The sequence below is a fragment of the Phocoena sinus genome, chromosome 6, assembly GCF_008692025.1.
Source record: "Phocoena sinus isolate mPhoSin1 chromosome 6, mPhoSin1.pri, whole genome shotgun sequence".
Taxonomy (NCBI): Eukaryota; Metazoa; Chordata; class Mammalia; order Artiodactyla; family Phocoenidae; genus Phocoena; species Phocoena sinus.
The window spans coordinates 7142990-7158423 of record NC_045768.1 but is presented as its reverse complement, the minus strand read 5'-3'; the positions used below and the strand labels follow the sequence as shown (position 1 = coordinate 7158423).

The 15434-nt window shown below is 49.2% G+C and overlaps 1 protein-coding gene across 4 annotated transcripts in view; it reads right to left on the bottom strand.

Annotated features, from left to right (window-relative positions):
• KYAT1 (kynurenine aminotransferase 1) overlaps nt 1-15434 on the bottom strand; it is a 33366-nt gene that overhangs the window by 4665 nt on the left and 13267 nt on the right. For 2 of the 4 annotated variants that reach the window (XM_032635414.1, XM_032635415.1), the window contains exons 2-6: nt 8223-8434; nt 5752-5810; nt 3412-3559; nt 258-407; nt 91-177 (exon numbers count right to left, since the gene is read on the bottom strand). In XM_032635414.1, the coding sequence (XP_032491305.1) occupies nt 91-177; nt 258-407; nt 3412-3559; nt 5752-5810; nt 8223-8333 (555 nt within the window). In that variant the 5' untranslated portion in view covers nt 8334-8434. The remainder of the gene's footprint in view (nt 1-90; nt 178-257; nt 408-3411; nt 3560-5751; nt 5811-8222; nt 8435-15434) is intronic. The other 2 variants (XM_032635416.1, XM_032635418.1) reach the window with 1 other exon arrangement.

Here is a 15434-nt window from a genome sequence, read left to right as displayed (position 1 = left end):
ACTTCCTTCCTTCTTTCCCACCTCCCAGGGTTCAACCCAGCACACTCCTTGGACCCCTCTGCCCACCCACACCCCAACCAGCATCCTTACCGGCTTCAGGGACACAAACACAGGGCGACCCCCTGCCATCAATGTCATGGGCTCATAACAGTCAAAAAAGGGCTCGATGATGATGACCTGGTACAAGGATCAGATTGGCTGGGGTCGGCACCACCCTGACCCTTCACCCCCACCCAGCCCTGGCCTTGCCCACTCACCTCATCTCCTTCGTCCACCAGGGCCTGGAAGGCTGTGAACAGGGCCCCATAGGCACCCACAGTCACCAGCACGTTCTTGAGCGGGTCTATGTCCTGTCCCAGCAACTTCCCGAAGAAACTGGCCAGGATCTTCGTCAGGGGTGGATAACCCTGCCGGGACAGCAGGGGTCAGCGGCCTGGTTCAGCCTGGGCCCAGCCTCCCACTCAGATGCATCCAGGCAATTCTAGCATCTTCCAGCAGCAAGCCTTGGGGCAGAGTCAGTTCCTGTGGGGTGAGTTCTTTCATCTCCATCGCCAGCGCATGCCATAAAGCCTGCTCTGTGCCAGGCCTAGCATCCAGGGCTGGGATCAGTGGGAAACCAGACAGAGTGTATGCCTTCGTGGAGCACAGTGCAACGGAGCCCTCAAAATAGCAGCAACTCCACACTTTAAACACCTCCCTCTAAGTTTAAGTAGCACTTTTGTGCCATCTAATCCTCTTGGCAGCCTTGCAAAAGAGGTATTATTTGATCCCCACCATTTGACTGGTAGAAAAACAGTGAGCCAGAGAAAGAAAATGACTTTCCCAAGGTCATGCCAGTTGAAGTGCAGGAATAGGACTTTATGTTGCAGCTTTGGAAGTACCCCACTTTGAGAGGAAGACTGGATCTGTATGCTTGTTTGTTGAGGACACTTATAAAACACTCCAGGCTGGGCTTCCCTGGTGGCGCAGTGGTTGAGGGTCCACCTGCCGATGCAGGGGACACGGGTTCGTGCCCCAGTCCGGGGAGATCCCACATGCCGCGGAGTGGCTGGGCCCGTGAGCTATGGCTGTTGAGCCTGTGTGTCCGGAGCCTGTGCTCCGCAACGGGAGAGGCCATAATAGTGAGAGGCCCACGTACTGCAAAAAAAAAACCCCAGACAAACAGACAAACAAAAAAAAACACTCCAGGCTAAGCCAAGGGACTGAAACCTAAGGTCTAGAACTTAACTAAATAATTCACTAAACCAGAATTGACTACATAAAAATGAAAAATTTCTGTACAAAAAATATCCCATGAGCAAAGTTAAAAGACAAAGAGAGGAACACTGCAACATAAGAGAAAGAAATAAGATATTTAATATATAAAGAGCTCTTTCAAAGCAATAAGACAAAGATATACACCCAAATGAAAAAAACAACGTCAGGCATGAAAGAAAAAGTCCTGAGGCCCAATATGTACATGAAAAGAATGAACATTCCTGCCAGCTCTGAGACCAGCCTGTTGGTGGGTATGTGAGTAAACCTTACTAGAGGGCAATTTGACAATATCCAGCACAGGCTGAAATGCTTACACCCTTTGATTCTCTAGTTTTACTTCTTGGGATATATCTGAGAGAAATATTTACATATGTGTACAAAGGGATACACAAAGAGATATTCACTGTGGCATTGCTTAATAGTGAGATAACCAAACCAGATCATCAGTGTAGGGCTGGGTAAATAGATTATGGCACATCTAGGCAATCGGATACTATGCAGCCATCAAAAAGAATGAGGCTAATGGAGTACATATACACAATGGAATACTACTCAGCTATGAAAAATAATGAAATAATGCCATTTGCAGCAACATGGATGCAACTAGAGGTTATCATACTAAGTGAAGTAAGTCACAAAGAGAAAGACAAATACCATATGATATCACTTATATGTGGAATATAAAATATGACACAAATGAACCTATCTATGAAACAGAAACAGAATCAGGGACATAGAGAACAGACTGGTGGTTGCCAAGGGGGAGGGGGATGGGAGAGGGTTGGATGGGGAGTTTGGGATTAGCAGATGCAAACTGGTATGTATAGAATGGATAGACAACAAGGTCCTACTATATAGCACAGGGAACTATATTCAATATCCTATGATAAACCATAATGGAAAAGAATATGAAAAAGAATGTATGTCTGAGTCACTTTGTTGTACAGCAGTAATTAACACAACATTGTAATTCAACTATACTTCAATAAAAAATAAATAAAAAAAAAAAGAATGAGGCTGTTTTGACATGGAAAGATGCCTATATCATACTATTTAGTGAAATAAGTTATAGAACATTACTAGAGTATGAGTCCATTTGTGTTAAGAAACACAAATCTCACATATGGGCATGTGAATGTGTGTGTGTTTATACAAGCATTTTTAAAAGTTAAAAGTTCAGGGGACTTCCCTGGTGGTGCAGGGGTTGAGAGTCCGCCTGCCAATGCAGGGGACACGGGTTTGGGCCCTGGTCCGGGAGGATCCCACATGCCGTGGAGCACCTGGGCTCGTGCACCACAACTACTGAGCCTGTGCTCTAGAGCCCATTATCCACAACTACTGAGCTTGCGTGCCACTACTACTCAAGCCCACGTGCCTAGAGCCCGTGCTCCACAACAAGAGAGGCCGCCACAGTGAGAAGCCTGCGCATGGCAACGAGGAGTGGCCCCTGCTTGCAGCAACTAGAGAGGGCCCAGGTGCAGCAATGAAGACCCAACACAGCCAAAAATAAAATAAATAAATAAATTTATAAAAGTTAAAAGTTCAAAAGTCTAAACACTCAGCAAAGTAGCAAACTGTTAGCAGTGGTTACCTCTGGGTGGTGGCACTGGAGGGAACTTTCCCCCAGGGCGATGAGATGCACACCTAAGTTTAAGAAACTACTCCAAGGGGGCAAATATTTACTCTGTGGTTCTTCACAGAAAGACTTCGGATTTAGAGTCAAAACAATCAGCAGCTTGTCTTTCAGGGTTAAGCTTAGGTGTCACCTCCTTCAGAAAGCCCTCCCTGATCTCCCAGGTCTCATTCCCTCCTTCTTGCTCCCAAGTACCCCATTCTCCTCCATCACAGCATATCAGCTACCTTTGTCTTCTGCTATTGTTTTGGGTTTTGGTCTGCTTTTCCCACTAGACTATGAGCTCCTGGCTCATGCTTTTTTATCTGTCTTTCCCCCAGACCATGAACTGTTCCAGGGACTGGAACAAAGGAGACAGTCAGTGAACACTGAACCATGACCAGACTGAATTCCCGGGGCTCTGCCCCATGAACCCTGACACTCAGATGGGCCTGCTGCCCAAAAAGATCTGCTCCGTCCTCCCCTGGGACCTCCTCAGAGGCCCATGTCCAGGGACCCCCCAGAGGGGCTGGTAGACTCACAAATGCCTTCGTGTACTGGTTGAGCATGAAGTCCCCACTGACGGCGTGCTGAAAGGCTTCCACGGCGAAGTCTGGGGGTGGGAAGTCTGGGAAGCCTTGGCCCAAGTTCACGACATCAGCCTCACTGGCCAGTTTGACAAACTCCACCCTGGGCAACAAACAGAGAGTGGGTACCAGCCCAACCCTCCACCCCGACCTGTACTTCTGCTTGCTTCCAGGGCAGGGTGAGCAAGGCGTTGGGCTCCTTCTAGAAAAACTGCATGATCAGCATCCACCCTGGTCTGGAGATCTGTTCGTGGTCATAACTGGTTCCATGCTGATCACATGTCTTAGCCCAGGGGCTTTCCAACTTTCCACCACGATCCATAGTAAGAAATCACTTTTACATCCCAAGCTCTGTAGAGCACAAACGTGGACTCAACTTTCTCCTTCCGGTGTGATCCACTGCAGTATTTCCCATCCTATTCTACTCTAGTCTTTAGAAATACTTGGTGAGCGCCCCGAAATGGATTTCATGACCCGTTCATGTGTCTCTCAGCACCACACTTTGAAATGCTTGCTCACATCATCTCTGATAGTCTATGAGGCATGTTCTGCTCCTTGATCACAGGGGGGACGGAGAAGCTGCGGTTCGGGCGACTTGCCCAACGTCTCCCAGTTAGCACTGCCAGCCTTTGGTGTCTGAAGCACCAGTTCTGCGCTTGACGATTACCCTGGACAGACTGGGGCCTGCCATCTGCCGTCTCTGGCCCCTGACCATCTTTCTTCTGGCCCTGCCTAGTGGCTACCTGTTCAGGGAAACTGGAAGAGAGGCTGAGAGGCTGAAGAGGCTGGTATGCAGTTCCAGGTCGGTTGGGGGCAGAGGGGTCAGGCTGGGTGGAGTTGAATTTGCATAACAATAAATATCATTATGTCTAAAATTGGTCATTTTCTCTCCAGAGCGCCACAGTGTCTCTGAAGACAGAGTTGCTGAAGCTCAGAGAGGCCAGTGACCTGCCCAGAGTCACACAGCCGCTAAGGCAGAGCTGAGATGCAAAATCAGGTGGTGGATGTTCCATGGTGGCTGGGACAGGGGAGCCAGGCTCAAATACCCTACGGAGACCAGCTGCCCTGTGGGTTGGGCCTCTAGGGTCCTGATCCTCAGGCCACCACCCTGGGGTCAGCAGGAACCTGGGACCTTTCATGGCCCTCATCCCTCCTGACACTCCTCTGCTGTCCCGTGCATTCCTCCCAGGCCAGCTCCTGCTCTGCCCTGCCTTCGCATGAGACTTAGCCTCTCCTGGCCTCAGTCCTTCCTTCTGTACAATGGGTGTGACGGGTTCAAGAGTCTGCTGGGTCTGTGAGTCAGGAAAGATTCTTCCTGTCTCTCCCAGCCAGTCATTTCCTCCTTCGGAGTTGGACTTTACCTTATCTGAAAAATGGGCCATAAGCCTGCCCACCTGCCTCACAGAGAGGACAGAGTGTGGCAGCCTGGGGAACAGGACCCTGGAGGCCCAACCTAGAGGGCAACCGGACCCTACAGGGCCTTTGGGCCCAGCTCCCCCATCCCAAACACCATGGAGCATCAGAGGAGAAGATGGAGGTGGAAGATTTTTGCAAAACACAAAGCGTTGTACAGCAGGGGAGTTTGAAAGAAAAAATGGTTCTCTTTTTGGTAAAAACAACAGCCAATGATTTTTTTTTTTTAAACATATAGAGGTGGCTCAATGCCCTTGGCCAAAGGTAGAGCGGGCCAGGAGCAGTGGCTGGGGGGAAGCGGGAAGGTCATTAAATCTTTCTCACACATCTTCCATTGCATCCATCGAATCACGGGTGACAAGGGGCACATATGCCTCTCATATTTAGAATAGGTCAATAAAGAAAAGATGTCGACCTCTGCAAGTGTTGGTGAGGAGCTGCCCGTGTCTTACCTTCTTATATTCCTTAGCTTAGCTTGTTCTGTACTAAGTGTGAAATGAAAGAATCCCTGGAAAGCCCTCAGCCTGGTGCCTGGGTAATGCCTGGGTAATGGCCATCGCTCACATAGTATGTCACCTCATCCCCCCAGGCCCTTCAAGGGAAAGGGAATTACCTCCATTTCCCAGATGGGAAACTGAGGCTCAGAGCAGGCGAGTCACCGGCCCCAAATGCCACAGCCAAGCAGGGCGAGGCTGAGATCCGAACCTAAGCTGGCTGCTGGGGGTCTCACCTCTCAGGAGCTGTGGCTACAAATCTTCCCCCGTCCGAGTGCGCGGCCGTCCTGGGTACCACTGAGTTACTGCCAATCCAGGGACCGCCAGCCCTGCCCTGCCCTCGAGCCCAGGGGACCCCCACACCCCTCCCCAGCCCCGCCCAGCTCACCATGGGTTGTGGTCAATCCCATCCAGCCTTCGAGCCTGCAGCCGTTTGGTCATGGCGAGCTGAAGACAGAACAAACGGAGGGTCAGTGGTGGAGGCCCAGCAGCCTGGGCCTGCCCGGGAGGCAGCTTCTCTGGGGCCACAGCCTTGGTGCCCACTCCTCCAGGCGGGAGGCAGAGAGCAGGGCTCCCAGACAAGACAAGGGGGCGGGGTCTCCCGCCGCCCCGCTCAGCTCCTCCCACTCCAGCAGCCTGGACTCACCCACCTGCCAGCCCAGGGTCCACGTATCCTGGCACACAGCCTGGATTCCATCAGGCTAAAGTTTGACCCAGGAGGGGCTGGGGCCGAGGAGGAGGGGCAGGAGGAAGGGGGAGAGCAGAGCACGGGAAGGATCGTGGTGACAGTGACTGCAGCAGCTTCTCGCTAAGCTCTTCCTTTGACTTCTCAGGACCACCTGGCTGGTCCCGTTTTACAGATGAGAAGATGGGGGAGGGGGAGCGGGGAGAGGGATGTGTTCAAGGTCATACAACAGATACACTCAGACTCGGGGCTGTTTGAGACGAGGCCACGTTCTGACTCAGGCAAAGAGGACACTTGCTCGGTCCTAGGGGGCTCAGGGGACCTCCCCTCCCCTTCTCTATGTTCCTTCCAGGCCAGCTTCCCCCTCACCCGCAGGTGTGCAGACACTGGCCAGGCCTGAGAACCACCAAACTCGGGTCCTAAGCCCACCTTGGCTGGGTGACGTTGCACAGGTGCTTTAGCCCCCCTGGCCTCAGTCTCTCCATCAGTATAATAGGGGCATAGGCTCTGTGGTCCCTCCCAGCCTCCTGGTCCTGTGGCTTGGAGTCTCAGATGGCCGGCAGGTGGTGGGGCCACAGCTGTATCTAACAGTGAGCCCCCACTGTTCCTCATGGGCTTAGTCCCCACAGCACGTCTATCAGAGGGACCAGGATAATCCCCACGTAAAGATGAGGACACTGAAGCTCAAAGAGGTTCAGGGACTTCCCCAAGGTTGGAGGAGGAGCTGGACAGGACCCTGGTCAGGGTGGTGGCAACAGCAGGGCTCCTAGTGTCTGGTCCCTGCCCTGGAGAAGGGCATGGGGACCATCTGTATACGGGCCAGGCTTTTCCATCACCTGGGAGTCTTGCTGATGGGAATGATTTGCAGAGAGCCCAGCATGGGGCTGACACCTAGTAGGTGCTTTGCTAACATTGGCAGCCCTGTCCCTGACACCTCTCACCAGACCTGGCACTCAGAACATGTCAAAATAGTTAAAAATGAGAGCGTGATCCCTGCCAGGGAAAATCATGTCATCACCCAAACGTTAGTCAGCAGTGATTATCTTTAGTTGGTTAGTTGACAGATGTTTTTCTTCTCTTCCTTATAATTTTCTTATTTCCCAAATTTTCTAAAATAAAGGTTTTATTTTTATGATTAAAAAATGTGGGAGAAAATTACATTTTAGAGGAATGTTTGTAAATATGATATACCAACATCAATAAAACAGGCTACAAAATAGCATGTACAGGATGATTATATTTTTAAAAATATACCCTAATATATATTTTTATGTATATATATTTTTTATGATCATATGTGAATAGAAAAAAATTTAGAAGGAAACATACCAAATGTTAAGAAAGGTTCTCTCTGAGTGGTGGAATTATAGGTGATTTAATTATAAGTGTACTTTTCTATGTTTCTAAGTTTCTTGTATGGAGAGCATACCATGTTTGATTCTGTGTATTTTTTGCACATTGCACTTTCAGATGTGTCTTAGAATCTACAGCATGAGTTTAACTGGCAATTTCCCCACTTACTAGTCCATAAAATAACAGTGCATCTTAATATTGACGGCATTATAGGTTCAATGATATAAGGAATTACGTTTGAATCGGGTATGCATCATACTTAAAAAAATAAGGTGAAGATGAGTCAGGGCAGTGGGGGTGGGTGGGTAGAGGTTGGAGTGAGGGAGTTTGTGGAGGGCTGGGGTGGGCGAAGGAGTAGAGGGGTGCAGGGGCACAGAGAGAGAGCAAAGGGGGTGGATGGAGTTGAATGAGTTCAGGAAGAAGATAAAAAAGGAGGGACTCTAGAAACTTGGGGTGCTCAATGGAGTGACCTTTGAGTATGTCACACACTACTTGGATAAGTGAGGAACCAGTGCCTGTTCTTGAGCTTATGCATAATGTATTTATTCAGCCAACATTTATGAAGTACCTACTGTGTACCAAACACTGGGCTGGGCCCATGGGGTGATGCGGAGGCAGCAGCTCCGAGGAGACCATTCAGATGCATAGCTACAAGTTCTAGATTAGAAGCAAGGGCAAGGGAGAGGCCCACATCCAGGCTGCGGTCAGAGAAGGCCTCCTGAAAGAGGAGGCTCATGCACAGCTTTGAAGCCGGAACCAAGCCAGATCCCAGGAGCCCTGGGGCACGCAAGCAGCAGAGCACGAGGGGCTAGAGCACTTACAGTCTGATGCAAACACCGGGCGAGCGAAGCTCCAGACTTCTTTCCCCGGAAGGGCCCCACCAGGTGCAAATAGATGGCCGCCGCATTCCTGAACATGCCTCCCAGAGCCATGGGGCACTGACGACGTCTCCTCCAAGGGCAGAGGAGAAGAGAGGAGAATGCCCTGGCCAGAAAATGGCTCCGAGCTCAGGACTTGGGTCCCCCACACAGCTCTAATAACAACAACAACAGTAAGTGCTAATATTTATTGAGTCGTCCCCGTGTGCCAGGCACGGCAGCAAGTGCTTTGCTGCATGGCTATCCTTCAGTCCTTGAAACCCTGGGACCCCTTCCCCCGCAGCAACCAGAGTGACCCTTTCAAAGTGTAAATCACCTCTAATTAAAAAATGATCCAGGGACTTCCCTGGTGGCACACTGGTTAAGAATCCACCTGCCAATGCAGGGGACACGGGTTTGAGCCCTGGTCCGGGAAGATCCCATGTGCCGCAGAACAGCTAAGCCCGTGCGCCACAACTACTGAGCCTGAGAGCCACAACTACTGAGTCCCTGTGCCACAACTACTGAAGTTCATGTGCCTAGAGCCCGTGCTCCTCAACAAGAGAAGCCACTGCAATGAGAAGCCCGCACGCTGCCATGAAGAGTAGCCTCTGCTCGCCGCAACTAGAGAAAGCCCGCGTGCAGCAATGAAGACCTAACACAGCCAAATAAAAAAGATCCAGGGACTTCTCTGGTGGTCCAGTGGTTGAGACTCTGTGCTCACAATACAGAGTGTAAGAGTTTGATCCCTGGTCGGGGAACTAAGATCCTGCATACCACGTGGCAGCCAAAAAAAAAAAAAAATCCAGTTGAAGATTATGGATGGCCCCTAACATTGCAAACAGAGTCAACCTTACACGTTCTGACTCTGGAAACACACATATCACCTGCAAATTATTGCTGTGCTAAAACCAAATCTAAAGCAGATCATGCCTCTGGATTACTAAAATACAAGGGACAGAAGAACATGTTAAATTACACCATGGAGATGCAATTAACAAATTCAGACTGATGGAAACTCTATAGAACAAATGACCCTGTTTCTTCAACAAATAAAATGCAAGAGGGAAAAAAAGTCTGGGACTTCCCCGGTGGCACAGTGGTTAAGAATCCACCTGCCAATGCAGGGGACACGGGTTTGATCCTTGGTCTGGGAAGATCCCATATGCTGTGGAGCAATTAAGCCCATGCAGCGCAACTACTAAGCCTGCACTCTAGAGCCCATGAGCCACAACTATTGAGCCCGAATGCCACAACTACTGAAGCCCGTGCACCTAGAGCCTGTGCTCTGCAACAAGAGAAGCCACTGCAAGGAGAAACCCATGCACTGCAACAAAGAGTAGCCCCTGCTCACCACAACTAGAGAAAGCCCCTGCGCAGCAACAAAGACATAATGCAGCCAAAAAAAAAAAAAAAGCCTGGAGCGTTATAGATTAAAAGAGACTCAACAGACATAAATTAACAAGTGAATGCCTTGGGGCTTCCCAGGTGGCGCAGTGGTTGAGCGTCCGCCTGCTGATGCAGGGGACACGGGTTCGTGCCCTGGTCCGGGAAGATCCCACATGTCGCGGAGCGGCTGGGCCCGTGAGCCACGGCCGCTAAGCCTGCGCGTCTGGAGCCTGTGCTCCGCAACGGGAGGGGCCCCAACAGTGAGAGGCCCGTGTACCGCAAAAAAAAAAAAAAAAAAATTAGACACTTTTGTGTCTCAAAGGATACCATTAAGAAAGTGAAAAGAAAACCCACAGTATGGGAGAAAATATTTGCAAATCATAAATCTGAATCTCTCCAAAGAGATACAAATGGCTAGTAAGCACATGAAAACATGTTCAACATCATTAGTCATTAGGTAAATGCCACATTAAGATACCACTTCATATCCACTAGAATGGCTATAACAAATAAGACAGATAATTACAAGTGTTTCGAGGATGGTGAGAAATTGGAACCCTTGTATATTGCTTCTGGGAATGTAAAATGGTGCAGCTGCTGTGGAAAACCATCTAGAAGTTCCTCAAAATGTTAAACATAGAGTTACTATATGATCCAGCAATTCTGTTCCTAGGTATACACCCAAGAGAAATGAAAAAAATATGTCCACATAAAATCCTGTACATGAATATTCATAAGCAGCATTACTCCTAAGAGTCAAAAAAGTGGAAACAAACCTAAATGTCCACCAACTGATGAACAAAATGTGCTAAATCCATATGATTTAACAATATCATTTGACAATAAGAGGGAATGAAGCACTGAATCACGCTACAACATGGATGAACCCTGAAACATTATGCTAAGTAAAAGGAGCCCATTACCAAAGGCCACAAATTGTACGATTCCATTGATATGCAACAGGCAAATCTAGAGAGACAGAGACTAGATTAGTGTTTGCCTTGGGCTGGGAGTGGCATGGGAGGTGAGGGTGGGGAACGACTGCTAATGGGTACGGATGTCTTTTATTTTTTTAAGATTTATTTATTTATTTATTTTTGGCTGCGTCAGGTCTTAGATGCGGCGTGCGGGTTTTCTCTTCTCTAGTTGTGGCGCGCAGGCTCCAGGGCACATGGGCTCTGTTGTTGGCGGCACGTGGGCTCTAGTTGAGGCATGAGAGCTCGGTAGTTGTGGGGCACAGGCTTAGTTGCCCCATGGCATGTGGGATCTTAGTTCCCTGACCAGGGATCGAACCCGCGTCCCCTGCATTGGAAGGCGGACTCTTTACCACTGGACCACCAGGGAAGTCCCGGTATGGGTGTCTTTTTGCTGTGATGAAAATGTTCTAAAATTAGATTGTGATCATGGTTTCACAAGTGTGAATATACCAAAAACCACTGAATGGTACACTTTAAGGTTGAATGGTGCGTGTGTTATATTTCAATAAAGCTATTTTTTAAAATTGCCAAGGTTTAAAAAAAAGGCAGTGCCCTGGTAGTGGCCACGGGGATGTGTCTCTGCACTGCCAGGAGCCTAAGTGACAGAGGGGACGGCTGTGCTCAGAAATCCATCCCCATCCTTAGCACAGAGGCCGTGCTTCCAAGGGCTGCTCCCAGCCAGTGCCCAAAGGACAGTGAGACAGGCTGTTGCTGGGACATGTGGCCCTCTCAAGGACTCCCACTGGCTTTCCTGGAACTTTCTGAGAACTGCACTGCATCTGAGACTTTTCCTTCCTTCCTCCCTCCCTCCTTTTCTTCCTTCCTTCTTTCCTTCTCTCTCTCCTCCAAGGGGGTCAGAATACAGCCCTAAAAAAGAAGTGGGTGTCTGGGCGTGAGGGGGACTGTTCTAGATTAAAAGACTAAAGAGACACTACTCGGCCATAAAAAAGAATGAAATAATGCCATTTGCAGCAACATGGATGTAACTAGAGATTATCATATTGCAATACAAGTGAAGTAAGCCAGAAAAAGAAAGACAAATACCATATGATGTCACTTATACGTGCAATCTAAAATATGGCACAAATGAACCTACCTATGAAACAGAAACAGACTCACAGACATAGAAATCAGACTTGTGGTTGCCAGCGGGGAGGGGATAGGGAGAGGGATGGACTGGGAGTTTGGGATTGGTAGATGCAAACTATTACATTTAGAATGGATAAACAACAAGGTCCTACTGTATAGCACAGGGAACTATATCCAATCTCCTGGGATAAACCATAATGGAAAGGAATATTAAAAAAAGAATGTATAGGGACTTCCCTGGTTGTCCAGTAAGGGAAAATGCACACCAGGGAACCATGGAGTGTCTCAGTGAAAGGGTCTTAGAACTTATTATAGGACCTATAAGGGAAAAGAATCTAAAGAAGAGTGGATACATATGTCTATGTATAACTGATTCACTTTGCTGCACAGCAGAAACTAACACAGCATTGTAAGTCAACTGCATGCCAATAAAAATTTAAAACAAACAATTCGCTCCTCAAAAAAAAAAAAACCTAGCTTAGGATTTGGACTTTGGTGGGGTGATTTGGGTGAGGGTCCAAGGCGTGGGACTTTGCTCTGGATTGGTGCTTTCAGAAACAGGGATAATTTTATGGTTGGAGATCTCAATAATTTTATTTATAGGGAGGGCAGGCTAGAGTGAGACTAGTTATCATGGTAAGGAAGCTGCAGTCCCTCGGATTAGCCAGGAGAGGGGTGTGCTTGGTGTTGTGTGGCTTCAATAATATTCGGGTTTGTCTGTGTTTAGACATGATTATGGAGGGTCTTGTTTTTTTTTTTTTTTTTGCGGTACGCGGGCCTCTCACTGCTGTGGCCTCTCCCGTTGCGGAGCACAGGCTCCGGACGCGCAGGCTCAGCGGCCATGGCTCACGGGCCCAGCCGCTCCGCGGCACGCGGGACCCTCCCGGACCGGGGCATGAACCCGCGGCCCCTGCATCGGCAGGCGGACTCCCAGCCACTGCGCCACCAGGGGAGCCCGGGGTCTTGCTTTGTCTTGATTCCTCAAGGTCACAGGATGGCTTTGTCTGATGTCGATGTTCCGCGAAATTGTTCAGGTGCAACGCAAGACCAAATCTGTAGGTGCCGGACAGCTCCTGGATTCCAGATTCTGCTTTTCTTTTTTTTTTTTTTTTTTTTTTTTTTGCGGTACGCGGGCCTCTCACTGCTGTGGCCTCTCCCGTTGCGGAGCACAGGCTCCAGACGCGCAGGCTCAGCAGCCATGGCTCACGGGCCCAGCCGCTCCGCGGCATGTGGGATCTTCCCGGACCGGGGCACGAACCCGCGTCCCCTGCATCGGCAGGCGGACTCTCAACCACCGCGCCACCGGGGAAGCCCCTGCTTTTCTTTTTCTAAATCCTCATACCAAGAATAAAATCCAAAGTCTTTCCCCTGTACCATGAGGCCGTATTAGATCAGACGTGAGGCCTCCTGTGCCGGGGATATCCTGCCACTGTCCGTTTTGCTTGCTGTCCCCTAGCCACACTCACGATTCCTGTCTGTTAGTTGTTCTCCTTATTCACTCTCCTTATCCTACAGCAGCGCCAGCAAACGTTTTCTGCATTGGGCCAGTGCAAATATTTTAGGCTTGACAGGACAGACAGTCTTTGCTGCAGCTTCTCAAGTCTGCTGCTGTAGTGGGAAAGCAGCCTTAGACAACACGTACACAACGTACACAACGTACAACACGTACACAACAACAACAGGGCGGCAGCGGTTTGCCCTGTGGCCTCACGTTTCCGATGGATCTAAGGAGAGGTGTTGATATTTCATTTTGCTCAGCTTTTTATTCAGAAGGACAGAGTAACAACTTCTAAGCTCCTTATGTGCAGGACTGGAAACCGGAAGTCCAATATAACCTATCTGTTCACACCATTTCATAACTATCAGTACAACGCTCGAATTTTACTAGAGAGGGGAAATAAAAGGAGAGTAATTTATAAACCAGTAATGGATATTTTAATATGTAAATGCTCAGGCCTGTCCACACTAGAAGGTTCTAGGAAGTAGAGAGCTGTTGGCACCTGCTTATAAGAAATGTCTGACCTAAACTAGGCAACTCCCTAGCCTAGTCCCTTCTAAACCCCTCCTAACCTAGCCTCTTCCTCTAAGGTCTTTCAAAGCATCTCAGAGCCCTGAAAACTAGCCATCTGTCCAAAGGTGGGGCAATTCCTCCTCTGTTCCTCACTCCATCCTCAGCTTCTGCCAAGCATGTTCTCTGGCCAGGCCCTGACATAGCGCTGAGACTCCAGTGTGGACCAGGCCTGGTGAGAGATGCCCACAAACACTGTCTCCTTCATTATCCAGCAAGTATTTCCTGACAAGTGCAAAAATGTGTGTTATGGCTCGAATTGTGTCCTCCAAAAGGATATGTCCAAGTCCAAACCTCTGGTACCTGTGAATATGGCCTTATTTGGAAATAAGATCTTTGAAGATGTCATCAATTTAAGATAAGGTCATACTGGATAAGATTGGACCTTAATCCAGTATAATTTGTGTCCTTATAAGAAGAGGAGAAGAGACACAGACATTCAGGGAGAAGGTCATGTGAAGATGACGGCAGAGATTAGAGTAGAGCACCTACAAGCCAAGGAACACCGAGGATTGCTGGCAGCACCGAAGCTAAGAGAAAAGCGTGGGCCAGATTCTCCTCTGGAGCCTTCAGAGAAAGCATGGCCCCAGTGACACCTTGATTTTGGACTTCTGGTCTCCAGAACTGTGAGAGAATAAATTTCTGTTGTTTAAACCGCCCAGTTTGTGGTACTTTGCTGCGGACGACCAGGAAACATACAGCGGGACACTAGGGGGCGCTGGGGACACAGCCCCCCGCATGCAGGAGTTAGGGAGGGCTCCTTGGAGGATGTGGCCTTCCAGCTGAGTCCCAAAGGAGGGAAAAGGGTGCCAGGTGGTGCAAAGGCCCGTGGAACAGAACTGAGAGATTCCAGGAGCTGGGAAGTCAGTCCGGCCAGAGTTCACCCTCTAATTTCTCAGAATCGAGAGTACTCCCTGGAAACCGGAAGTACTCCCTGATCCCTGTGGATCCAGAACCAGAGCTTGGAGCAACAAAGGGCAGTGTGATTATTATCTGAGGAGGGGCATTCCACCATGTGTCATGTCAGGGGGTGGTTGTCGGCATGCTTCAGCTTCCCTCAGCCAGAGGACAAGAGGCCCACGGCTGGGTCTGAGCCCAGTGCTGGTTATAGTGGGCACCTTGTGACCACTGCGTGTTCTAGGGGGACCAACCATCCTGCTTGCCTGGGATTGAGGGGTTTCTCGGGATGCAGAACTTTCAGTGCTAAAACCAGGACCATCCTGAGCAAACGGGGATGGGTGGTCCCCTCAGATCGGCCAAATGTAGGGCTGCTGCTCCCGTCCTGTGCCTGATGTCCTGCTGACTCCTCCAGATGGGCTTAATCCTATGGGACCCCCCTTGACCATCTTCTGACCACTTGGTTCAAAATCTGTGGGTGCCTGGTAGGCTGATCCTCTCTCTGACACGGTCGCCCACATCACTCCATGTCTATGATTTCTGTCCTTTCTCCTAAGGTGGCTACACCTCCTCTGCCCCAAATCATGCTTTCATCATCTCACCAGATTACAGAGGTAGGAATAATATTAACACAACCAGCTCTAATTTGCTCACTTGGCACCAGGCACTGCAATAAAGACTGTACTTATGTCATTGGACCTTTTCAACAGTCCTGGAAAGCAGGTGCTATTCTTACCTCCATTAATAAGCAAGGAA